Source organism: Sander lucioperca, chromosome 10 (genome assembly GCF_008315115.2).
Source record: "Sander lucioperca isolate FBNREF2018 chromosome 10, SLUC_FBN_1.2, whole genome shotgun sequence".
Lineage (NCBI taxonomy): Eukaryota > Metazoa > Chordata > Actinopteri > Perciformes > Percidae > Sander > Sander lucioperca.
Window position 1 is genome coordinate 19,391,893 of NC_050182.1, and position 25,000 is coordinate 19,416,892.

Genomic DNA, 25,000 nt, shown 5'->3' on the forward strand with positions numbered 1-25,000 from the left:
AGAGGTCTGGGTGGGTCATAGTGTAGTAGACCTGGGGTCATAGTGTAGTAGACCTGTCCCGGACCACCTGAGAGGTCTGGGTGGGTCATAGTGTAGTAGACCTGTCCCGGGCCACCTGAGAGGTCTGGGTGGATCATAGTGTAGTAGACCTGGGGTCATAGTGTAGTAGACCTGTCCCGGGCCACCTGAGAGGTCTGGGTGGATCATAGTGTAGTAGACCTGGGGTCATAGTGTAGTAGACCTGTCCCGGACCACCTGAGAGGTCCGGGTGGGTCATAGCGTAGCAGACCTGTCCCGGACCACCTGAGAGGTCCGGGTGAGTCATAGCGTAGCAGACCTGTCCCAGACCACCTGAGAGGTCTGGGTGGGTCATAGTGTAGTAGACCTGTCCCGGACCACCTGAGAGGTCCGGGTGGGTCATAGCGTAGCAGACCTGTCCCGGGCCACCTGAGAGATCTGGGTGGATCGTTTAGTGATTTATAAACCGTGTTGGTCAAGTTACTTGGAAATAGTAATTAGTTACTGATTACTTCTCCAAGAAAATAATCCAGTTACTTTACTGATTACTTATTTTCAAAAGTAATTAGTTACTTTACTAGTTAAGTTGAAGTCATTGAAGAAGGTGGCAAAATCATTGCAGGCCTTGGTGGATAAGAGTTCAGATGCTACTGGTACTGGAGGGTTTGTTAACCTATCAACAGTAGCAAACAAAGGACGTGAATTATTATTGTTTTTGGCAATAATGTCCGAGAAGAAGGACCGCCTTGCATTCCTCAGTTCCAAATTATAAATGCGAAGTCTCTCTTTATAGGTGTTGTAATGCAGTCATTCCCAAACTGTGGTCTGGACCACTTGTGGTCCGTGATGGTACTGCAGGTGGTCAGTGGAAAAGCAAAATAAAATAATAGTTTTTTAACCTTCATTTTACCAGGGAATTCCCATAAAAGTTAAGAATAGAATAGGCTAGTGGCGCACGGCCCTAACCCTAACATCGCCAAAGGTTTTGAAATTTGGACTATATCCAAGTGTTGTTATTACTGTATAGATTTAATTCTCCATTGCTATGGAAATAAGCCTGTTGTTCAAATGAACCTGATTATGCCCTCGGGCGCTTGAGTAAATAAATTAAATATGTGGCAGCCGTTGTGTGCAGTAAACTTTCTTTTAACAGGACTGTTGTACTGATGCGATGACCAGTTCTAGTTTAGTGCTAGTAGGCCTATTAAGAGGTGCAGATTAATTCAGGTAGGACTGTGTGTAGACATATTTTAATATGTGTATTATGAGGTGGTCCGCAAAAATTCTTGATTACAAATAGTGGTCCACACACAAAAAGTTTGAAAACCCCTGTTGTAGTGGACCTGGAGATTAGTTTTTCGCCACCTGCGTTCAGCTTTTCGACACTCTTTTTTCTGTTCTTACCAGTAAGACATTTCTCCATGGAGATCTTTTCTTACCAGAGACAGCTTTGACCTTAGTGGGAGCAATGGCATCAATAACATTTGTAATTTTACAATTTAAATTGTCTACAAGCTCAGTGACTGAGACCCCAGAGAGGGTGGGTGTGGAGGAGAAAAGCTGAATGAATGTTTCACTGGTGTTGTCAGTGATATACCGTTATCTTATTAACTTTGTTTGGACACTTTTGTGCACAGAGATAGTGCCGTTAAAAAAAAACACAGGAATGATCAGAGAGAGCAGCATCAGTCACCACAATCTTGGAAATGTTCAAACCCTTGGAGATTATCAAGTCCAGAGTGTGCCCCTTGTTGTGTGTGGGCTCCGTCGCATGCTGAGTCAGTCCATAGTTCTCAAAAATACAACACAGTTCTTTGGTCCCTCTGTCCTAAATTAGACGACCTACCAACATTGATACAGTTTAAAATTAGGATAAAGGATTACTTGAGTACTAAATGCATATGTGCTGCTACTGAGTGCTGCTGGTGATTATGTGGAGATGATGTTAATTTGCTTATAACTTTTTTTTTCTGTTTTATGTTGTCTGTTTTTGCTGTATATTTTAAATATGGAATTTTTGTACTGCTGTCTGGCCAGGACTCCCTTGAAAAAGAGATTCTGAATCTCAATGGGATTTCTCCTGGTTAAATAAAGGTTAAATAAAAAAAATAAAAAATCCTGGGGGATGTCAACATGAATGTTGAAATCACCAGCAATAACTACACAGTCAAAGTTAATACAGATTATAGACAGCAGTCCACTAAAGTCGCCAAAGAAGGATGCACAGTATTTAGGTGGCCTGTAGATAATTAGAAATATAGGTCGAGACGGGGACCTTAGCGGAAGAGCCACATATTCAAAAGAAGTAAAATTTCATTCATTCATTAAACAAAATGGCGACTCCACCTCCTTCCTTATTCACTCTATTCTCACTCATAAAACTAAAGTTAGGGGGAGCTGACTCTATAAGAACAGCATCACTGTTATTATGGTCTAACCAGGTTTCAGTTAAAAACATAAAATCAAGATTGTCCTTAATAATAAAATCATTGATTAAAAATGATTTACCCGCCAAAGACCTGATGTTTAGTAAGGCTACTGTTAGTGTGTTAAAATAATTATCTGTCTCGTTTTTTGGGACAGGCTGTGGCTGACGAGGAATGGATGCTAGATTTGCTAAGTTGGCAGTTAAGTGCTTCTTTTCTGTTACTTAGCGGAGTCACCATTCTTTTTCTATTACCTATCACAACATAGATTGACGAAGAATTGAATACACAGGGCCCAGGCTTGTCCTGGAAAGAGTCATGAGTGCCACTAGGCGTGCAGCCTGGGCCCAGCACATATCAGTTAAAGCTTGTTGCATTTTGTACACAAGCATCCTTATCAGTCTGGGGAGAAGGAGTTAGCTGCCGTCCTTGAGGGGGCAGAGGTGCCTGGCGTTTTACTTTCAGTGGTTGAGTCCAAACAGGGTCAGTTTGATGCTGAAGGGTGAATGATGGGAGAAGGTAGTGGGGCGAACTTGGTTCCAGCATCTACCAGCTGCTCCATCCAGTCAGTGAACCCCAACATGTGGCAGGGGGAAAGAGGGGAAAAGGTGGATGGAGAGAACGATGGATCCTCAAAGGCGTCGGTGTTGGTAAGGGGGTTTGAGGAGCGTTGTGGTCTCCCATGGTCAAATCTTTATTCAGGTGGGGGCTGTGGTGGATCACTGCCGCACTTTGTTGTGTCTGCCTCGTTTTGACACACACACACACACACACACACACACACACACACACACACACACACATTTGTTTCACTATCTTTGTGGGAACCCGTCATTGACATAATGCATTCCCTAGCCCCTTACCCTAACCATCACAACTAAATGCCTAACCTTAACCCTTATCCTCACCCTAACCATAACCTAATTCTAACCCTAATCCTAAAACCAAGTCTTAACCCTCAAACAGACCTTTAAACTTGTGGGGTCCAGCATTACGGCCCCACAAGGCTGTCCGGACCCCACAACTGGACGCCTGGTTTTTTGGACCCCACGAATATAGTTAAACAAGAACACACACACACACACACACACACACACACACACACACACACACACACACACACACTTTCTATTCACCAACACAGCAGCACAAAATGAGACATTTCGGGCTCTTTCCCATCTTTTATTTTTGTGTTTTCTTAAAAAACAAAACATTTACAACTGAAATCACAGCCATATATAAATTACAACAGCAAACACAAATATCTATTTATTTTTTTTTAAATACACTTCTCTCCTCCTCTCCGCTGACTGTAATCATTCAACAAATAAAAACAACCTGCAACACGCCAAAGTCAAGTCAAATTCCCTTAAATTGAACGGTGAAAGAGCTGCAGTCCAGTGTGTTTAAAATACACAGCGGGCAAACAAACAGCTGAAACATCCTTCACTCTCACTCAACCTTCAGCAGACTAAAACTGAGCAGTCACATTTTCAAAAAACAAACTCTTTTACCACAGTCACAGTAGAGTCCATATTTTCACACAATTTGCAGAAACAGGGTCAGTATTTCTTTTGCTCCGGGGCTGCAGCAGGAAATTAACTTGTTGACTCTCTCGGTACAGATCCATTTGTCCGACGCGACTGAAGCGTGGTGTCGCGACGTCACGCATCCACGGTTGATGCTCCACGCCGCTACGCAGCTGATTGGATGAACGCCTGACGTGGGTTTGGCTTCTCGAGAATTTCAACAGAGTGTCACGGCGGCTCGTTGAGAATACGATCTCGTATTTTACGAAGATAGTTCACCGAAACGTGTTTCTGAAAACATTTTAAGAGAGAAATAGGCCGTGCAGTTGCTGAATCTGTCTTCATTTCAGATCAACAAAGGTCAGTTTGAAAGATTTTCGTCTACTTCTACTGGATCTACTTACGTTAGAGATGCACCGATAGACCAGGCCGGTGACCAGAATTGGCCGGTTTTCACGTGCTCGGCCATGACCGGCGACCTGCAGGTCAGTCTGACATCTGCCGATTTCATGCCGGTCAACGCTACACTTAACTGACAACATAAGTTATACCAGTTACAGTTCTCAAGGACGCACGCACACACGGACGCCACAGCACGGACGCCACAGCACGCTCTCTTTCTCCTTTCTCTCAATGTTTCCGCCCTGTGTCGCGCGTACCCGCTCGCTGTGTGAAGCGCGTGTCGCCGCTATTCTCGAACATGTAGGGAACCTGGTGAATTAACCTGCAACATGTCAGCTGTTTGGGAATTCTTCAGCGTGTGTGCAGAAGATAACAAGTTTGCAATATGCAACACCTGCAAGGAGAAAGTAGGGCGTGGAGGGACGACACCAAAAACCTAAATCACATTTCTTTAGTTGGATATTGGATGTGAAAAGAAGGAAATGGTTCTAACGTTGCACTTTAGATGTGTGTGAATGTCCCACACCAGGAGTAATTTATATAGTTCTATTTTATAGTGATCCATTATCTGTTCAACACATGTTCTATTAAAGAAAAGATAGAAAAGAAATATTTGTGTGTGCTGTAAAGTGGTTAGAAAAAATGAAATTGGAATCGGCTAAAATCGGTATCAGCTGGCCTAACTCAAAGAAAATCGGAATCGGCCTAGAAAGTTATAATCGGTGCATCTCTACTTTGCGTGCACGGTGAAGTCGCTTGACGTCACCCATAGGAATAGAGCGGAGCGCGGCGCGACAGACGCGTCGCACGGTCAAATGGATCTGTGCCGTCTATCATTTTTTTTTATTTAACTCTCGTGTTGACCAACAAGCAACTTTTTAGTTTTTCTGAGTTATTTGTCATGTTTTCAATGTTTGAACCCCCCCCTAATGTTGAACCCAAAGTTACACCCTTGTTGAACACAGAAACGTAGCAGAGTCTGGGCAAGACAGCAAGTTCAAGTTAAAGAGTAACTTAAAGGAATAGTTCACGTTTTGAACTTATCTTTTTCATTCACGCTTTCCTCTTTCATCTGCTGTTCTCATTTGTGTGAGCTTTTTTCTCTGCTTTTTCTCTCTCTTTCTTTTTGAAAACAGTGAGGCACTGAACACCCTGCTGTGTGCGCAAGTGCTCTGTCTTTTTAGTATTATAGTGCGATCCATTTGTACTCGGAAGTCAGACACGGCTGCTCCGTGCATCAACAGTAGTGAAAGCTGTTGTAACATACGGTTAACTCGCACTTCTGTTTTAGTTGTCTCACGAAATCAGTCGTACACACAGTCCTGTCCATCTTCTATCCGTGGACATGTTGTTACTCTGTTGGTGTGCACACAAAAAAACCCAGCGTAATGCGTTGTTATCGACTGGTACTGCTAACAACAGCTAATCTGGCTTGAGCTCATGAAAACAATGAAAAATCTGGCTTGTAAATGGAACGTATTCAACTTCGGTGTGACGTCATTCCCAGCTCAGGCTTCGGGCTTCCAAGGGTAACTAAGAACTTTTTTTAGGGCTTTATGTCGACCAAACTGTAAGTGAAAAGATGCAAAAATACGGTCAAAGATATTTTAATTTCTCTTAAATAAAAGCATGTTAATAAACTTTACATGTCTGGCCCTTGATGTGATTCTTATTTCCCAGTGTGGCCCTTAGTGAAGTTGAGTTTGACACCCCTGAATTAGACTGTTCTTCCCCGAAAAAATGCTCCCATAAGTAGTTTGTCCCAGCATCATTCTGACCTATATTTAAGTTTCTAGTTACGTCGCCCTCTAGTGGCCAAAGTAGTTCTGACGGGAGCAAAGCAGGAAGTAAGGTGAGGAAGTATAAGAGCACCAAATGTCCTGGCAGAGAATTTTACGAATCCTACTATGGCCACGCCAAGACCTGCCCTTTAAATAGCATTCACACACTACTATTGGCCAGGCATCCATGCTTACATGTACAGGTCCAATCCCCTGACCAATCGGCTTACCCCCAATTTCCACCAACTGCGGAACGGCTGCGGAACGGTGGCGGAGTCAATAGGTTTCCATTAAAGTCAATGTGTGTATTTTCACTGATTTGCCGGATGCCGGAGAGCTCCGCAGCAATTCAGCACAGGGCAGATAGCGCGTGACAGGAAGTCGAGCACAGAAACAAAATAAAACATCCGGTTAATTTTCAAAATAAAATACACCGTGCTCACGGCGGATCATATTTCCCTGCACTGCACCTTGAAAACGTGATAATGGATGGAAACAAACTGTTGCTGGTTTTGTGGTTCCGTTTATAGAAACTACATCCTGTTATATCGCGCGATCATACGTGAATTCGCGAGACCTCGTGGGTCCTCGTGACTTCAGCTGTCAGTCACGGCCGCAGCTGTTGCGCAACAAATCCGCAGCTGGTGGGTGTTGAAGGACGGCGGAGCACGGAGCCGATCCGCAGCCGTTCTGCAGTTGGTGGAAATCAGGACTTATCCTTAACCACTCGAGGTCAATGCCTAACCCCAACCAATGGAGCTGCTGTTGAAGGGCGGGTCTTGGCGTGGCCATAGTAGGATTCGTAATTTGGCGCCCTGGTAAGGAGGCACGTTGGGGGGGGAGGGGGGTGGATGGGTCAAACAAACATTTCGCTTTTGGCTCTAAACAGTCCCTCCAGAAAAACGCGGTTATGCGATCGCATAATTCAATGCACAATCAGCCAAAGTCTGCATATTTATGCGGGGGCCACATTTGCGTTGCAAAAAAGTCACATATATCTTAGCAGAAAGTTGAAAAACGTTGCGTTTACTTCACACAAGAGCAGCCGTTTTCCCCTGTTGCCACGGGAACGTTATGAAGTGACTTAATTACGCGACGTGAACATCAACGAAAAGCTGCAAACCCCGCGATGAAGCCACGATGAAACCGCAGTTTTTGCAAGTTCCCGCGATTTCATCGCATAAAATTGCATAAATATCTCGCATTTTTTAAGAAAACGTGCCGCATAATCAAGGATCTTTGCCTGCAACAATCACAAAAAAACTCTGCATTTTTCTGGAAGGACCGCTTACATGACGTTACTTATTGCTTAGAGAAAAACCTAGTAATATAAACGTAGCCTATGATACAAACAATGGAAAGCTCCACATAAAGCTGGTAAGAGCAAGAGCTGTGGTCGATACTCGAAAAATGTGATTTAGAAATCCACAGCTGATGAATGTTGTTGTGAAAGAGTTTAGTTATAATAATATTTGACGACTTTACTGGATCCTTTGAGTGTTTAAAAAGATCTCAACTGAGATGTCTGTGATTATTTGGGGTTTTCTAGGCATTTGGCGATTTTAGACCCTTTGTAAGGGGGGCTCAAGGGGGGCTGTTAGTGACAGACGACAAATTATAACAGGTTCAGAGGGCTTGAAACTGGTTTAATATCCTGTGTGTCTGTCGCCGATGCTCGGCACCTGGAACCCCGTCAAGGAGTCGAGTTGGCGTTCGGGGAGATTCTTGTTTGGTTGTTTTTAATCCTGATTTGAAGAATGATTCCAGTGTCTAGAAACGTTAGTGGGCCGCCATGATCACACCAGAAAAACACCTTTTAAACTATGTTGTAGCGTCATATTCAAACTGTCCGGCAGTCTTTGCCCCTCTGGAAGATTCCCAACAAAGAAGTTTTCAGGAAGTGACAAAAAAACGCTTGGGAGAGATCCAACATGTTCCAACTCTCAGTGGCTTCATGTTTCAGGGAGTTTGTTTTGGAAATTTCCTCGACTGCTTGATAATGAACATACGCGTAGAGCCGGACACACACACACGCACGCACACGCACACACACACACACACACACACACACACACACACACACACAGACTGACATACGGAGTTTGAAGTCTTCTTGAAGTCCGAATCTTCTTCACTGGGTCGAGTTTGGAGTGTTCTCGTTGATGCTCTGCTCTGCGTTCCCAATCCTTTATTCGACACCCTTTTTTCAAAATAAAATCCTGACCGTCGTCCTTGGTCACACTGGTAAAGATAAATCTGACATTGTACAACTCGGGCGGTTAAAACTCTCCCACTTTCAATCTGCTGGAAGATTTCCCTTTGCTCCGAATTAAAAGGTGCAGTAGGTAAGACTGGGAATGACCCTATGTTCCAGTAGAACTACATGAAGCTGGTCATTTAAAAATTAAAAATCCAGCTCCTCTGGCACCACCTACAGCCTGTAGTGTGATTTGCAAAAATCCACCGCTCAGATGCACCAATCAGGGCCAGGGGAGGTTTCTAACTGCGTGTCAATCACTGCTCATGCTCATGCATTCATTCTCCCTTGTGGGGGGAGGGGCTTAGGAGACCGTTTTGGGCTTTAGCAGAAAGGAGGGAGGGACTGAGAAGTTGTCGATTATTAAAATTTTTTGGCTAAGTCCTGGATCTTCACAATCCTACCTACAGCACCTTTAACCCATCTGGATGTGCATTATCTTTTTTTCTTTTAAAACAGGGGAAAACTAAAACATCACACCGACACAGTTGATCCCTCCAGACATGCACGAACCCTTCACGCGATGCGTCCGCGCCACGTTAAGGAGCGATTCATCGCCTCGGTATGTTCCTTGTACGAGCTCTTCAGTCCAGATCGTCTCCGTCTGCTGCAGCAGCATTCCACTTTCTTTCAGGATGTTAAATGGAGACAAAGAGATGCTGGATTGACGGCGACGAGGCACACAGAGCTACGGAGGAGCGGCAGAGAGGGGGAAGGATTCAAGCGGGCGAAGGCAGCAGGGATCCTCCTCTTCCTCCCTCACAGGGGAGTCATCATGGGACACGCCGGGCGTTGCGTGTTCCGCCGCCATCAGCATTCGAGCGGCGGGTGGAAGCTGCGTCTGCAGTCGACGGCCTTGGCGCTGGGAGGCTGAGCTCGCTTCTTACGGAGCGCCTCGCTACTCAGATTGCCGCTGAGCCGGACGTACGCCGCCTTGTACTTCTTATCGAACGCAGCTGCAGGGGGAGGGAGAGAGAGAGAGAGACAGAGAGAGAGAGACAGACAGAGAGAGAGAGACACACAGAGAGACAGACAGAGAGAGAGAGACAGAGAGAGAGACAGAGAGAGAGAGAGAGAGAGACAGAGAGAGAGACAGAGAGAGAGAGAAGAGAGAGAGACAGAGAGAGAGAGACAGAGAGAGAGAGAGAGAAGAGAGAGAGACAGAGAGAGAGAGAGGAGAGAGAGAGACAGAGAGAGAGAGAGAGAGAGAAGAGAGAGAGACAGAGAGAGAGAGAGACAGAGAGAGACACAGAGAGAGAGAGAGAGAGAGACAGAGAGAGAGAGATCATTATTTTGTCTCTACACACTGCACTTGTTCCTGTTCTTCTTTCATCTGTGTCCATCACTCAGCAGCTGCTAGTTGCTGAGTTTTTAAGGAGAGACACTACAGCTGAATAGGGAAAATATTTGAACTAACAAGACATCAGTCCAGAAAAATACTTATGTACATCTACAACGTGGGACGGGTGCGTTGGAGGGGCACAAGCAGGTCAAAAGTTGCAAAGAAACTCCCACACACTGTCTACCTTGCAAAACAAAATGTCCCATTTGCCTGAAGATGGTCTAACAAAATTCTTAACTAAATAAAGTCCTTTATCGAGAGCATTCTCTCCTATTGTATTGTATGCTGGTATGGACATTCAAAAATCACCCATAGGAATACATTGAGGAAGACTGTTAAAACCTGAACCAACCGAGCAAAAAACTCATTCAATTAAACCCAAACCCAATTAAATAAGACGTGGTATGACTGGAGGAGGAATATATGTGAAGTACTGTGCAGTAGCGTCATTTATTTATGACATAAGGCCTTTTAGAGAAGTGCAACATACTCCTTTTTAGGGCCCGTGCGCCGACAGCGGCGAAGGCCCTATTGGAACTGAAGGAATTATTATTATTCTTTTTTTCCCGGCAAATGAATTTGGCTTTTTGAGGGGCTTACCATATTCAAAAACTCACCAAAATTGGCGGTCGCATCAAGTCTGGTGAAAATCTACGTATTTTAAAGCCCATGTTGCAGGGTTTATTTTCTAATGAATTTGTGCAATTTGCTTGTTGGTAATAAACATTTAAACTGTTACCCAACAACATCAAATACAATGGATATCACAAAACGGAATAAAATACGAAAAAGTAGTACTATTTTACAACGGTTTGCAATGATTCTCTTTTCCGCCCACAATGCATTGCATTATGTCACGTTGGGGAGACAACAGACGAAAGCCCCGTCTCTGTTCACTGTCTATGGTCTCAGTCTGTGCCACTGGTCTCTGGTCTCTGGTCACTGTCTATGGTCCCGGTCTGTGCCACTGGTCTCTGTTCACTGTCTATGGTCTCGTCTCTACCACTGGTCTCTGTTCACTGTCTATGGTCCCGGTCTGTGCCACTGGTCTCTGTTCACTGTCTATGGTCTCGTCTCTACCACTGGTCTCTGTTCACTGTCTATGGTCCCGGTCTGTGCCACTGGTCTCTGTTCACTGTCTATGGTCCCGGTCTGTGCCACTGGTCTCTGGTCACTGTCTATGGTCTCGGTCTGTGCCACTGGTCTCTGGTCACTGTCTATGGGCTCGTCTCTACCACTGGTCTCTGTTCACTGTCTATGGTCCCGGTCTGTGCCACTGGTCTCTGGTCACTGTCTATGGTCTCGGTCTGTGCCACTGGTCTCTGTTCACTGTCTATGGTCCCGGTCTGTGCCACTGGTCTCTGTTCACTGTCTATGGTCTCGTCTCTACCACTGGTCTCTGTTCACTGTCTATGGTCCCGGTCTGTGCCACTGGTCTCTGTTCACTGTCTATGGTCCCGGTCTGTGCCACTGGTCTCTGGTCACTGTCTATGGTCTCGGTCTGTGCCACTGGTCTCTGGTCACTGTCTATGGGCTCGTCTCTACCACTGGTCTCTGTTCACTGTCTATGGTCCCGGTCTGTGCCACTGGTCTCTGGTCACTGTCTATGGTCTCGGTCTGTGCCACTGGTCTCTGTTCACTGTCTATGGTCCCGGTCTGTGCCACTGGTCTCTGTTCACTGTCTATGGTCTCGTCTCTACCACTGGTCTCTGTTCACTGTCTATGGTCCCGGTCTGTGCCACTGGTCTCTGTTCACTGTCTATGGTCCCGGTCTGTGCCACTGGTCTCTGGTCACTGTCTATGGTCTCGGTCTGTGCCACTGGTCTCTGGTCACTGTCTATGGGCTCGTCTCTACCACTGGTCTCTGTTCACTGTCTATGGTCCCGGTCTGTGCCACTGGTCTCTGTTCACTGTCTATGGGCTCGTCTCTACCACTGGTCTCTGTTCACTGTCTATGGTCCCGGTCTGTGCCACTGGTCTCTGGTCACTGTCTATGGTCTCGGTCTGTGCCACTGGTCTCTGTTCACTGTCTATGGTCCCGGTCTGTGCCACTGGTCTCTGTTCACTGTCTATGGTCCCGGTCTGTGCCACTGGTCTCTGTTCACTGTCTATGGTCCCGGTCTGTGCCACTGGTCTCTGGTCACTGTCTATGGTCCCGGTCTGTGCCACTGGTCTCTGGTCACTGTCTATGGTCTCGGTCTGTGCCACTGGTCTCTGTTCACTGTCTATGGTCTCGGTCTGTGCCACTGGTCTCTGTTCACTGTCTATGGTCCCGGTCTGTGCCACTGGTCTCTGTTCACTGTCTATGGTCCCGGTCTGTGCCACTGGTCTCTGTTCACTGTCTATGGTCTCGTCTCTACCACTGGTCTCTGGTCACTGTCTATGGTCTCGGTCTGTGCCACTGGTCTCTGGTCACTGCCTATGGTCTCGGTCTGTGCCACTGGTGTTGCAAAATATGGCTTTTGGTCTCGACCGAGTCCATGTGTCTTTATTATGTGTATAATAATATTGGAGGGAAAGTGAAACACAGCTTGGACGGGGATGCTGTTCGGCTTTTCACAAGTTTAGACAGCTAGCTACGCCGACGTTTGCTAACGTTAGCGCAACAGCGTTAGCCTAGACTGCTAGCTAGGTAAATATTACGACTGCCTTCTGAGTTTCCTATATCTGCATCCACGTTGTCAACATAAGACATGTGGCGTTAGTGCTCCTTTTGTACCATCATTTTATTGAATGAAATGTTAAGCTTCGCTCCTACGAGATGGGTGGGTTTTTGTTAGCTACATACAAAGCTAACTGGCTATAGTTAGCCTGTATGCTAGCGGAATTAGCTAACGTTGCATAACCAGCCAGCAACTTCGGCAATCAGCAGTAGTTTCTAAGCTAACCACGACAGTTATTGTCGCCCACAATCAACCTCTGCTGCTAAAAGCAGTCAACCTGCAGTGATGTTTGAAATAGAGACGCTTGTGGATGTGTTAGCTGTCGTGGTTAGCTCGCCGGAACTACTGCCGAAGCTGCTGGCTGGCTACGCAACGTTAGCTAATTCCGCTAGCACAGGCTAACTATAGCCAGTTAGCTTTGTGTGTAACGTAGCTAACAAAAACCCACCCATCTCGTAGGAGCGAAGCTTAACATTTCTTTCAATACAATTATGGTACAAAAGGAGCACTAACGCCACACGTCTTATGTTGACAACGTGGACGCAGATAGAGGAAACAACGAAGGCAGTCGTAATATTTACCTAGCCGTCTAGGCTAACGCTGTTGCGCTAACGTTAGCAAAACGTCGGCGTAGCTTTAGCTAGCTGTCTAAACTTGTGAAAAGCCGAACAGCATCCCCATCCAAGTAATACATAAACACTAGGCAAATATATTACTGGAGCTAGTAGGGTCCATCAAAACGTGAGATATCTAATTGAAAATGTGTTTACAACGTCGGGGGATTTCACAGGTGGGACTGACTGGCAAGTTAGCCCGTAGCTAGCATGATGCCTTCTATTTCTAGATCTAGCTAGATTACCAGTACTTATCTGAACTAACGACATGATCACTGTCACTAAATATAAAGAAAACATTGACTTTCACTCGGTGCTATTCACTGACAGTAAAAACACCTCTTCCACCTCTTCCTCATCCCAGTCAGTCACCATAGTTCTAGTACTAGGCTGATATACAGTCACCATAGTTCTAGTACTAGGCTGATATACAGTCACCATAGTTCTAGTACTAGGCTGATACACAGTCACCATAGTTCTAGTACTAGGCTGATACACAGTCACCATAGTTCTAGTACTAGGCTGGTACACAGTCATCATAGTTCTAGTACTAGGCTGATACACAGTCACCATAGTTCTAGTACTAGGCTGATACACAGTCACCATAGTTCTAGTACTAGGCTGATACAGTCACCATAGTTCTAGTACTAGACTGAGGCACAGTCACCATAGTTCTAATACTAGGCTGATATACAGTCACCATAGTTCTAGTACTAGGCTGATATACAGTCACCATAGTTCTAGTACTAGGCTGATATACAGTCACCATAGTTCTAGTACTAGGCTGATATACAGTCACCATAGTTCTAGTACTAGGCTGATATACAGTCACCATAGTTCTAGTACTAGGCTGAGGCACGTCTCCCCAACGTGACGTCATCACCGAATTGCGTTAAAAAACCCACTAAACGACTAAAACGGTAAAAACTGGCCTTTAACACTATTTGGTGACATTTTTAACAATGATATACATATGTTGAGTGCTTTATGTACCCATTAATCAACAGTGGTGGTTAACCTGCAACATGGGCTTTAAGGGTTTCGGGAATAGGCGCACAAAAATGGCTCGCTAGCGCCCCCTACAAGATTAATAAAATTGAGCCCCTGCAGTACGTTTACCGTAGACTCATGAAACTTGGTACACATATGTAGCATATCAAGACGTACTAAAAACGTCATTGGAGCCATACCCTAAACCCAACAGGAAGTCCGCAATTTTGAATTGAAAGTTCGAAATTAGTGCGATTTTGGCCATTTCCACGTCGTGATATTTGATTTTCTTCACATCGCCCAGCCCTATATAAAATAGAGATTTATTTTTACTTTATCCCCTGCCTCGACGACTAGCGCTATAAGCTAATTAGCGGTTTGTGCTAAAACTGGTCACATTAGATTAGCATGAAATCATATCCCAGAGAACGGTCGACTCGGTACACGTGTTATTAACCACTAGGGTCATTTTGCGCCGGATTTGTCCTTTAAGCTGCGCAGTAACTTTAGTCTGTTTTTATTATCTTGCTTTTTTATTTTATTTTATTATTATGCTAAAATCCGGCACATTGATGTGAAAACCTAATGTGTCCCTGGTAAATAAATAAAACAGATAAAAACCAGTGACTTTATACAATAATATTTTGTATAAGTGCAGTGACTATATGCGTGTATTTAGGTCTGTGTATGCGTGGATGTATGTATGTATATGTACATTACATTACATGTCATTTAGCTGACGCTTTTACCCAAAGCGACTTACAATTGCTATATATCAGAGGTCTCACGCCTCTGGAGCAACTATGGGTTAAGTGTCTTGCTCAGGGACACATTGGTTGATGTATCGCCGTGGGAATCGAACCCACATCTCCCACACCAAAGGCATGTGTTATATCCACTACGCCATCACCAGCCATGCACATACTTAGACTCGTCTTACATGCTTCATTGTCCCCTTTTTTATTTTATTTTAATTACTTTTATTTTTTATTTTTGTCCTATACACAAATCACAACTGCACTGAAAATTGTTGTTCTTGAAAAAATGCTAATAAACAGAGTTTTGAAAAAAAACAAAACAAAAAAAAACCAGTGACTTACCGACACTGTCTTTGTCCATAGCTGCCAGAGTGAGGAAGAGGAACTCTCGGTACACGCTCCTGTCAGACACAAAACACACACACAACATCCACTGTGATTCACAATCAACAATTATACTTTAAAAGGGACATATTTTACTTATTCAAATCGTATTCATGCTGCCCAAAAACTGTCCAGTGCTGGAAAAAGTACTTTTGCTCGAATAAAAGTAGCAATACTGCAGCGTAGAACTACTCTGTTACAAGTTGAAGTCCTGCAGTCAGGATTTTACTTAACTGAAAGTAGAAAATTGTTAATATAGTGGTTTATGAGGGTATTTTGACATGATTGTTTAACACAGGGGTTGATGCATAGACTGTAGAAGTGAAGCCAAATCCTCTGGATCGGCCCCTGGTGTCTGGCTATAGTGTAGGTCATGAACCTACTGGGGGATAGCCTGACGAGCCAGACCCACATCCAGATGTTGGGTCTGGGAACTCACCATTGGCTGGGCTCAATCCAAGGGGCGGGATAAACGGTTGTCTTTCAAATTCTCTCTGCACGCAATAGGATAGCTCTACAACCAACCAGAGCAACGCTAGTTGATAGATTCAACTTTAAACTCTGAACACATCTTCCTTTTTTAAGAATGACTTCAGTGCCGTTCTTTGTTTTTTTCTCAAAGAAAAGCTGAACTCCAAGTCTTCCAGAGTCGCGGCCAAAGCCGATTCCAAAGACCGCTGTTCTGGTTTATTAGCATTTCTTTAAACCAATCACAATCGTCTTGGGCGGCCCTAAGCTCCGCACAGAGCCGCTGCAAAATAGCCTCGGGAAGGAACTTGTTTTGGTGGAACGTGTACGTTCCAAAGTAGTTTGAGGGCGTTTTCACACCTACCTCATCTGGTCTGCACTTTCCGACTTTTCAGTTTGGTCCGAACCAAAATTGCAGGTGAAAATGGTGCCTCCTGGTCCGGATAAAAAGACCAAATTTTAGTCCGATCAAAAGAGATGGTCTCGGTCCGGACCAAACTGAACCATGGTCCAGTTCATTTATAGTGTGAAAGCATTTTTTTGGATGGTTTTGGACTTTCGGACCAAATACAAGAAGCTCTGGCAGGCTCTTGTTGTGTTACAAGACCGGGGAAGCTCCTTTAAGGAATAGCTCGGTGCTTAGTGTGTAGACTACATGAGAGAGTGACGGTGAATGCGCTCAGAGCAGACAGCTGTCGGCTATCAGAGCTGAGAATACATCAGCAGTTTATTTGTTAAGTGGTAGTAAATGTACAGTGTAGGTTTCCATTTGTCTCTGAATAAATGCTCCAGAAAGAAAGTTCCCGTGTCTTTGCTTCTCAACATCACAACAACAGTAGGAGAGAGCAGCAGTCAGTTGAAAAACCTCCGACACAGAGAGAGGATACGAGAGGACGAGGAAGTCTACAAACCAATCAATTATGAGTATATGGAGTGTGTGTCTGTGTGCCTGTATCTGTATGTGTGTGCGTGCGTGTGTGTGTGTGTGTGTGTGTGTGCCTGTATCTGTATGTGTGTGTGTGTGTGTGTGTGTGCCTGTATCAGTATGTGTGTGTGTGTGTGTGTGTGTGTGTGTGTGTCTGTGTGCCTGTATCTGTATGTGTGTGTGTGTGTGTGTGTCTGTGTGCCTGTATCTGTATGTGTGTGTGTGTGTGTCTGTGTGCCTGTATCTGTATGTGTGTGCGTGCGTGTGTGTGTGTGTGTGTGTCTGTGTGCCTGTATCTGTATATGTGTGTGTGTGTGTGTGTGTGTGTGTGTGTGTGTGTGTGTGTCTGTGTGCCTGTATCTGTATGTGTGTGTGTGTGTGTGTGTGTGTCTGTGTGCCTGTATCTGTGTGTGTGTGTGTGTGTGTGTGTGTGTGTGTGTGTGTGTGTGTGTCTGTATCTGTATGTGTGTGCATGCGTGCGTCCGGACTTTCAGGTGTGAAACAGTTAACAGTTAGCAGTTAACCATAGTCCTCAAAAATCCACCGGAGGTTAGAACGCCAACACAGAGACAGAGGAAGGTAACGGGACATCTGACATCCAAAAAGACATGCATCGGGCGGAATTTCCTGCGGCACTGGAGCAATCCCGGAAGTGGTACGTCGTGTATATAAACTAGCTGTAGTGTAATGAGTAGAGGGAGGGGTTTCAATCTAGATTTAAAATGTCAACTGAGTGAGCTTCTTTAACACGTAGTGGGAGGCCAATCCACAGATGAGGGGCCCGGTAGGAGAATGCTCTATAAGCAACAGATTTTTTGTTTTCTAGGGGAATAACCAGAAGACCAGCATCAAGGGAGCAGAGAGAGCGTGCCAGGGTATATGGTGTAATAAGCTCAGAGAAAACAGGTGCTGCGAGTCCATGCAGGGCCTTATAGGTTAAAAGAAGAACCTTAAAGGTCCAATGTGTGAGAATTTCTCCCATCTAGCGTTGAGATCATATATCATCAATCAACTCTCTCGCGCCACGCAGTTCAAAGTACGTATTACAGCTACGGTAGCCTTCACTCTTCAAAAAGCCGGTCTCTTGCTCTTTTCAATATCCTTTTCTTTTTCTGGGCGAAGAAGAAGAAGACTCCTGTTCCTGAAATTTGGATTTTGAATACGTGTGGTCCTCCATGTTTCCTTCTTCAAACTTGCTGGGGCCGGGAAGCTACGATACCCATTAGCAGCGTTAGCAGCACCTGTGAGTTTATCATGTGACAGTGAAAACGTGAAAGGCAGAGCAGTATGTCCTGTATGTCCCTTACACACACACACACACACACACACACACACACACACACACACACACACACACACACACACACACACACACACACACACACACACACACACACACACACTGGCGGAGCAGTGTGTCCTGTATGTCCCTTACCGGCTAACGTATTTCAAGATGGAGCATGAATATGGAGCGTCTACCCCAGTTCATGTGAATGCAAATGTAAAATTTCAAGCCAAAAGGAATACTTGGAATTGATGGTGGAGGTAAATATTCATAAAAAAGGACAAGTTCGTGAACGGGCAACACAGATTTTGATAATGAACAACTGAACACGTTACACACTGGGACTTTAAAACCAGTGACACACGCTAACAAATCTTTGCAATTTTAAACGTTGAAGCCCACCTCTGCGTCGAGGCGGAGCCCGGCTGTTTGGCCAGCGTGTCCAGGAAGAGCGTGATGGCTTTGTGCACCTCGTTCATGCCGACGCAGCGCAGCACCTCCGCCAGAAAGGACAGGGTGAACGGGTGGTTGTGTCTCCGCCAGCTGTAGCTTCTCATCTGGACGCCCTCTGGTGGCCGGAGGAGGAATCACATGAAGGAGTTAAAGACAATGACAGTGGAGGTTCTTGTTCCTGTGTATCAGTGAGTGTGAGATGTGTGGTTAGTCCCTATGTTTTCTCGCCTTGCAGATTTCCTTGGATTGGGGTGGCACCTAAATCGTGGTTGCAGCTGCTGCCGTGGTCCTCCTCTACGCCCTGCTACGCCCTGCTACGCCCTGCACTGCTACTACTACACTGAACAAAATTATAAAACGCAAACACTTTTATTTTTGCCCCCATTTTTCATGAGCTGAACTCAAAGATCTACGACTTTTTCTATGTACACAAAAGGCCTATTTCTCTCAAATATTGTTCACAAATCTGTCTAAATCTGTGTCAGTGAGCACTTCTCCTTTGCCGAGATAATCCATCCACCTCACAGGTGTGGCGTATCAAGATGCTGATTAGACAGCAGGATTTTTGCACAGGTGTGCCTTAGGCTGGCCCATTTGAGAGAAATAGGCCTTTTGTTTACATAGAAAAAGTCTTCGATCTTTGAGTTCAGCTCATGAAAAATGGGGGCAAAAACAAAAGTGTTGCGTTTATAATTTTGTTCAGTGTATTTCTTGTCAGTTCTATTATCTTTATTGTCACTGTAATTGCCACTGTGCATCATTCCAACTGCTGTAATTATTGTATACCATATTTCTTTAAATGTGTATATGTGTATCAGTGTCTCTGTGTCCCAACCGGCAGCGGCAGATGTCCGCCCACCAAGAGTCAGTTCTGTCCGAGGTTTCTGCCTGTTAAAAGGATTTTTTTCCTCGCCGTTGTCGCACCAAAATGCTAGCTCTTGGGAGGAATTGTTGGGTCTCTGTAAATTACAAAGTGTGGTCTAGACCTACTCTATCTGTAAAGTGTTCTGAGATAACTTCTGTTATGATTGGACACTAAAATTGAATTGTTTGTCTTACTGTGGATCCTCCAGAGGATGTAGAGCGGCGGCCACTGGTCTGTGTCGGGGGTCAGGGTGTCCCAGAGGAGCCGCACCCTCACGGCCGAGTTGTCCGACTGGGAAAAGTACAACACACACAATGAGATTAAAGAGTCTGTGGATTAGTGCGTTGCTGTCTTTCATCTCACCCTAACTTTATTTCACTGGTGTTAATGTGTGAAAGGGGAAACTCCTGACAATTACCAGACATTGTATGACCAACGGCTTAACCCTTGTGTTGTCCTCGGGTCAAATTTGGCCCGTTTTTAAAGTTTTTAATATCAGAAATATGGGTTTCTTACAGCCTAATTGCCCCAAAATAACTTGGATGCGTGCATGCCCACACACACACACACACACACACACACACAACTCTGCTATTCTCTATAAGAGATACGCTAGATTGATGCACACACACCAATGCACAAGTATAAAACGTGATTTATGGTTGTGCGGAGGCTCCACGCAGAGCTTTCGCTGTAGCCTACGTACGCCTGACGTTTATACTTGTGCGTTGGTGTGTGCGTCGATCTCTTTAAGAGAATAGCAGGGCTGGCATGTGTGTGTGTGTGTGTGTGATTATCTTCAGAGTGAGTAGTGACTGTAGAGTCATAGTGAGAGGAAAAGTTAACCCTCTCCTTGATTTCATGTTGTTTACGGAGAAGGAGAACCAGGACATGAGTCGGGGGGGAAATGCAACGCTACCAAGCCACGGGCAAGCGGCGTGCGTCGTCATTTTTAGAGAGGTGTCAGGCTCCGGCGTAGGGTCGGTATCTCCACGTACCTACGTATGTCGCCACAGCGTAGATTTAAAGCAGAAGCATAAATCGGCCTTTAAAATCACAACGGCTCTACGTAGCTCCTACGTACAACCATAAATCTGCCTTAAGACACAAATGTTGGGAAATGTAGCTTCCGTCTGTGGGGATGAGGTCCGTTAACGCTCCTCTGTAAAGCGTCCCAGCGACCTGTATGCTACCGCTAACCTGTGTGAGCTGGCTGACCATCGGCGAGGCTCGGACCAGCTGCAGCAGGTTGCTGGGCAGGCCCAGGCGCTGGAAGTACCAGACCAGGTTCCAGAAGATGATGGAGTGCTTGTCCAGGAACTGGGGCTTGGCCAGGACCGCGTCGCCCTCGTTCTCCAGCAGACTCTCCAGCTCCTTCCGCAGGACCAGAGGACTCAGGTAGGCCACTGTCTCCTGCAGGGGGGTGGCGCCCACTGACGAACCCTGGGGGAGGAGAGCCGTACAGACTGTCAGCGAGACGGGAAGCGTGGAGAGTAGGGCTGAAACGGTTCCTCAAGTAACTTGAGTAATTACTAAATATCATTGTTGCAATTTTTTTTTTTTTTTTTTGGCATTAAAAGGTCCAGTGTGTAACGTGTTTAGTTGTTCATTATCAAAATCTGTGTTGCACGTTCCATTTACCACCACCATCAATTCCAAGTATTCCTTTTGGCTTGAAATTTTACATTTGCATTTGCATGAACTGGGGTAGACGCTCCATATTCATGCTCCATCTTGAAATACGTTAGCCGGTAAGGGACATACAGGACATACTGCTCCGCCTTTCACGTTTTCACTGTCACATGATAAACTCACAGGTGCTGCTAATGCTGCTAATGGGTATCGTAGCTTCCCGGAAGCAAGAGACCGGCTTTTTGAAGCGTGAAGGCTACCGTAGCTGTAATACGTAGAGTTGATTGCGATATATGATCTCAACGCTAGATGGGATAAATTCCCACACATTGGACCTTTAAGGCTTTGTATAATCCATTTGACTATATAGATTTTTTTTATTTATTTCTATGTCATGCCAAACAGTTGGCCCATCCAAGGGCGTAACTTTGGGTTCGACATCGGGCGGGGTTGAGGTGTCCACTTTTGAGCAAAATTGAAATTTTATGTGTCAAACACTTCATTTTCTGCATTCTGGTGAATCTTTATGCAACAATTTTTGGTGCAAATGTCTATTTATGTAAAGGAAGTTATACTAGGTTTTTGGGGTGGTTTGCACTGGGCAGTTTTGATTATTGGGGGGGAGGGGGGTTGTAAATTAGGCCAATGGGCCTATCCTATATGGGTTTACAAGACACCACTAGCCAAATTAACAGACATCTTCCGGTCTCGCATACAGGAATCATGTGGAGAAATACATGAAGAACAGAAAAAGAGCTTTTTTCTAAATTTTCTTTCCATCTTTTTGGTTTGGTGCACAACTAGGCGGGCCAAAATGTATTGTGAACCTAAACTGATGTGTGTTAGGAAAATTATGCTTGGAACGGTTTTGCTTCAGTTTCTTTGCTAAACCATGTGCGTCCAACCTGCTGTTTTAGTACTTCTGTCTTTCATGTGTTAATCATGAAAGCAGAGTGACCTTACAAAGAGCACAGGATGAGGGCAGAGCGCATAATGTGGAGGAGATGCTGGGCCTGACCAGAGATAAGAAGAAAAGCTACTGATTGCATGAACCGGATACAGGTAACTAACTTGACTCCCAGCTCCTTTAAAGCAGTGGTTCCCAACCTTTTTTCCTTGGCGCCCCCCCTACTTATGTCTAAGAAAAGCTGAGCCCCCCCTCCGAAACCGAAGTTGAGGTAACTCTCGAGATAGAGCCTTACTTTCTTTTTTGATACAGAGGAGTTATCAGCACTTTTACGTTTCTCCGCCATGTTTCATTCATAAAATAGTGATGCCGTGGCGGCAGGAACAACGAGGATGATAGCAGCTAGCAGCTAGCAGCTAGCAGCTGACCTGATGACAGCAGGGTCCCAGGTTAAGAGGTCCCGGAGGTTTGGCCTACTAAGTAGCCTGCCTACAGTTTTAAGCGAGAACAAAAATATATAATTTATAATTTATACTGTTTATTGATCCCCAGTGGGGAAATTACAATTTACACTCTGTTTGTTAGAAATCACTACACACAGGCCTGAAATACACAAATGCTCAGGACCTATTCATGCACAAATGGAGAGATGTCAGAGTGAGTGGGGCTGCCAGTGCTGGACCAGCGCCCTGAGCGGTTGGGGAGGGGAGGGGGGGGGGTACGGTGCCTTGCTCAAGAGCACCTGGCAGTGCCCAGGAGGTGAACTGGCATCTCTCCAGCTACCAATCCACACTCTGTACTTTGGTCCGTACTGGGACTTGAACCAGCGACCCTCCGGTTCCCAACCCAAGTCCCTACGGACTGAGCTACTGCCACCCCTTTTTTTTTATTTTTTTATTATTATTTTATTTATTTTTTTTATATAGTTTTTATACAGACTTTTGTATACATTATATATTCTGGTGTATTATCATAATTTGTTTAACATGTGCAAATATTTTTTTTTTTACCTCAACCTCAAACCAGATAAAGACTTGCGCCCCCCCCCTGTGATCTTTGCCGCCCCCCTTAGGGGTCCCCGGACCCCAGGTTGGGAACCACTGCTTTAAAGAGACACTGTTGAGAACAATCTTCAGTCATTTTCTGTACTTGAAGTGCTGTAAACTGAGTCTACTTGCTGCAAGTAAACAAACTTTTAAGAGAACTCCAGTGATTTTGTCCATTATTTGATAATTAATTATCCTAACAATATGCGGGCCGGATACAATTTTGCAAGGGGCAGGATTTGGCCCGCGGGCCTTCAGTTTGACACATGTGATTTAGAGAGTGTGTTACCGTGTTGGTTCTGCTGTTCTCCGAGTAGCTGCTGGTCTCGGAGCTCGAGTCTTCACTCAGACCGTTACACTGGTGTCGCAGCGAGCCCTCCTGACCACTGGGGGGCCGCATGGCGCTCTCCACATTGTCCTCCACGTTCCAGTTGGTGCGCTCCACACTAACGGGACAAAGACAAGGGACGTGTTTGGACTCGCCTACTTACAGTGGTTCTCAAACTCTTTTCAATAATGTTCCCCCTTTGAATTGGGTTTGTAAGCCAAGTACCCCCTGACCAGCGCCAATCAGTTTTGGTAGAAAAACAACGTCTATATAAAGAGGAACAATACAGCGATGTCGGCGATAGATTTACTAAATGCTCACATCGTTCTCTTTACAGTTATCTTTATTACTGTACAGGTTTTTATACACCAAATAGTTTTGATTTCTTGGTTTTTATATTTTTATGACAGGCTTGTTTTCTTGTTTTGTAGAGCACTTTGTAACATGGGAGTCTGAAAAGTGCTCTATAACGGCCCTTAAGGGTGTTGTGAAGTGTGTACCTGCAGACCGGTCCCAGATCACAGATCTCAGCGTTCAGGTGGGGGACGAAGGACGTGCAGCAGAACGGGCACGACGAGTTCAGGTTGGAGTCGTCCGACGTCCAGCCGGCCATGATCTCCTCGTCATAAACCAACGAGTTACAGCTGTGACACAGAGAGCAGCTGGACATCAGGACCTGGACAAACAGAGGGGGGGGAGAGGGAGAGAGAGCGGGATGGAGGGAGAGAGCGAGAGAGAGAGCGAGAGGGAGAGGGGAGAGATGGAGGGAGAGTGAGGGCAAGAGGGAGGGTGGGAGAGAGAGAGGGAGGGAGGGGGAGGGAAGGAGAGAGAGAGAGGGAGGGAGGGGGGAGAGAGGGAAGGAGAGTGAGGGATGGAGGGAGAGAGAAAGGGAGAGGGATGGAGGGAGAGAGAGAGAGACGATGGAGGGAGAGAGAGAGGGATGGAGCGAGAGAGCGAGAGAGAGACAGAGACAGAGACAGTGAGAGCGAGAGAGAGAGAGAGAGAGAGAGAGGGAGAGAGAGAGGGGGGGAGAGAGAGAGAGAGAGGGAGAGAGAGGGAGAAAGAGCCATGTCAACAGCTTAGTTAGAATATTGTCTTTTATTAGAATAAGGACAAGAACCAGAATAATGATGTGCACGTTAACATAGTCAGTGACACAAAGGAGATGAGGCAAACCAACAACAAATCAATCAAGAACAATAAATATAAATATATAATAAAATGATTTCCTGAGAAATGACGAGTTTACCTCGAGCCCCGCCCCCTCTTGGTTGGCGTCCCAGGACCGGCGCAGAGGATAGGCCGGACTGGGCATGTCCGTCAAGTCGAGGTCACTTCCTACTAACAACGAACTCTGAGAGAAGACAACATGGATTCAGATTAATGAGCAAACAACTGCCTGAAGAGGATAAAACCATCTTGAAAACGGACTAACCTCTGAGGTAGCGTTGACCAGCCTCTCCTTGGCTTTCAGCAGTGTATCAGCCACTTGAGCTTTCCGAGACTGCCTCTGTTCAGACACCCTTTGCCCTATCCTTCCTCCTCCTCCTCCTCCTCCTCCTCCTCCTCCGCTGGCGGCTCGGCGACTAGACCCTCTGTGTCTGGTGGGAGTGAGAAGCTGCTGGAGTTTCCCTGCCAGTCCTCCTCGGCTCGGGGACGAGACGTTGTTGTAGTTCTCGTCTACCACTTTATTCCTGCCGGCCGAGTCTAGAGTCGCTGCAGGTCTGCGGTTTAAAGGGCAATGGATGGAAGATGTGAGGTAAACAGGACTAAACAGGCCGTAGAGGGTAGGGTCGGGTGCATTTGCTATTTAAATGACGCGGGCGCTGGACGGGAAATTCACAACTGTTGGTCTTATAGAGCCAACGGCCAAACGGCGGCAGAAAAGGCAGTTGGGCTGATCAGTCTCCCCAAGTTGGTCAAAAAA

At 45.6% G+C, this 25,000-nt stretch overlaps 1 protein-coding gene and 1 long non-coding RNA gene across 3 annotated transcripts in view; both read right to left on the reverse strand.

Moving 5' to 3' along the window:
• Positions 1–6,245: 6,245 nt before the first annotated feature.
• LOC116051183 lies at positions 6,246–6,903 on the reverse strand. Its single transcript, XR_004105299.2, has 2 exons — positions 6,870–6,903; positions 6,246–6,381 (listed from the first exon to the last, which is right to left on the reverse strand). It is a non-coding gene; the product is annotated as an uncharacterized LOC116051183 (long non-coding RNA).
• A 1,885-nt stretch (positions 6,904–8,788) lies between these two features.
• The window catches only part of LOC116051182 (DENN domain-containing protein 4B-like), a 52,468-nt gene continuing 36,256 nt past the window's right edge, over positions 8,789–25,000 (reverse strand). Inside the window, exons 20-28 of one of the 2 annotated variants that reach the window (XM_036006443.1) lie at positions 24,509–24,804; positions 24,323–24,427; positions 23,574–23,749; positions 23,035–23,191; positions 20,361–20,603; positions 19,353–19,451; positions 18,245–18,408; positions 15,123–15,181; positions 8,789–9,369 (exon numbers count right to left, since the gene is read on the reverse strand). In XM_036006443.1, coding sequence (XP_035862336.1) covers positions 9,224–9,369; positions 15,123–15,181; positions 18,245–18,408; positions 19,353–19,451; positions 20,361–20,603; positions 23,035–23,191; positions 23,574–23,749; positions 24,323–24,427; positions 24,509–24,804 — 1,445 coding nt within the window. In that variant the 3' untranslated portion in view covers positions 8,789–9,223. Of the gene's footprint in view, positions 9,370–15,122; positions 15,182–18,244; positions 18,411–19,352; positions 19,452–20,360; positions 20,604–23,034; positions 23,192–23,573; positions 23,750–24,322; positions 24,428–24,508; positions 24,805–25,000 lie in introns of both variants that reach the window. The other variant, XM_036006441.1, reaches the window with a different exon arrangement.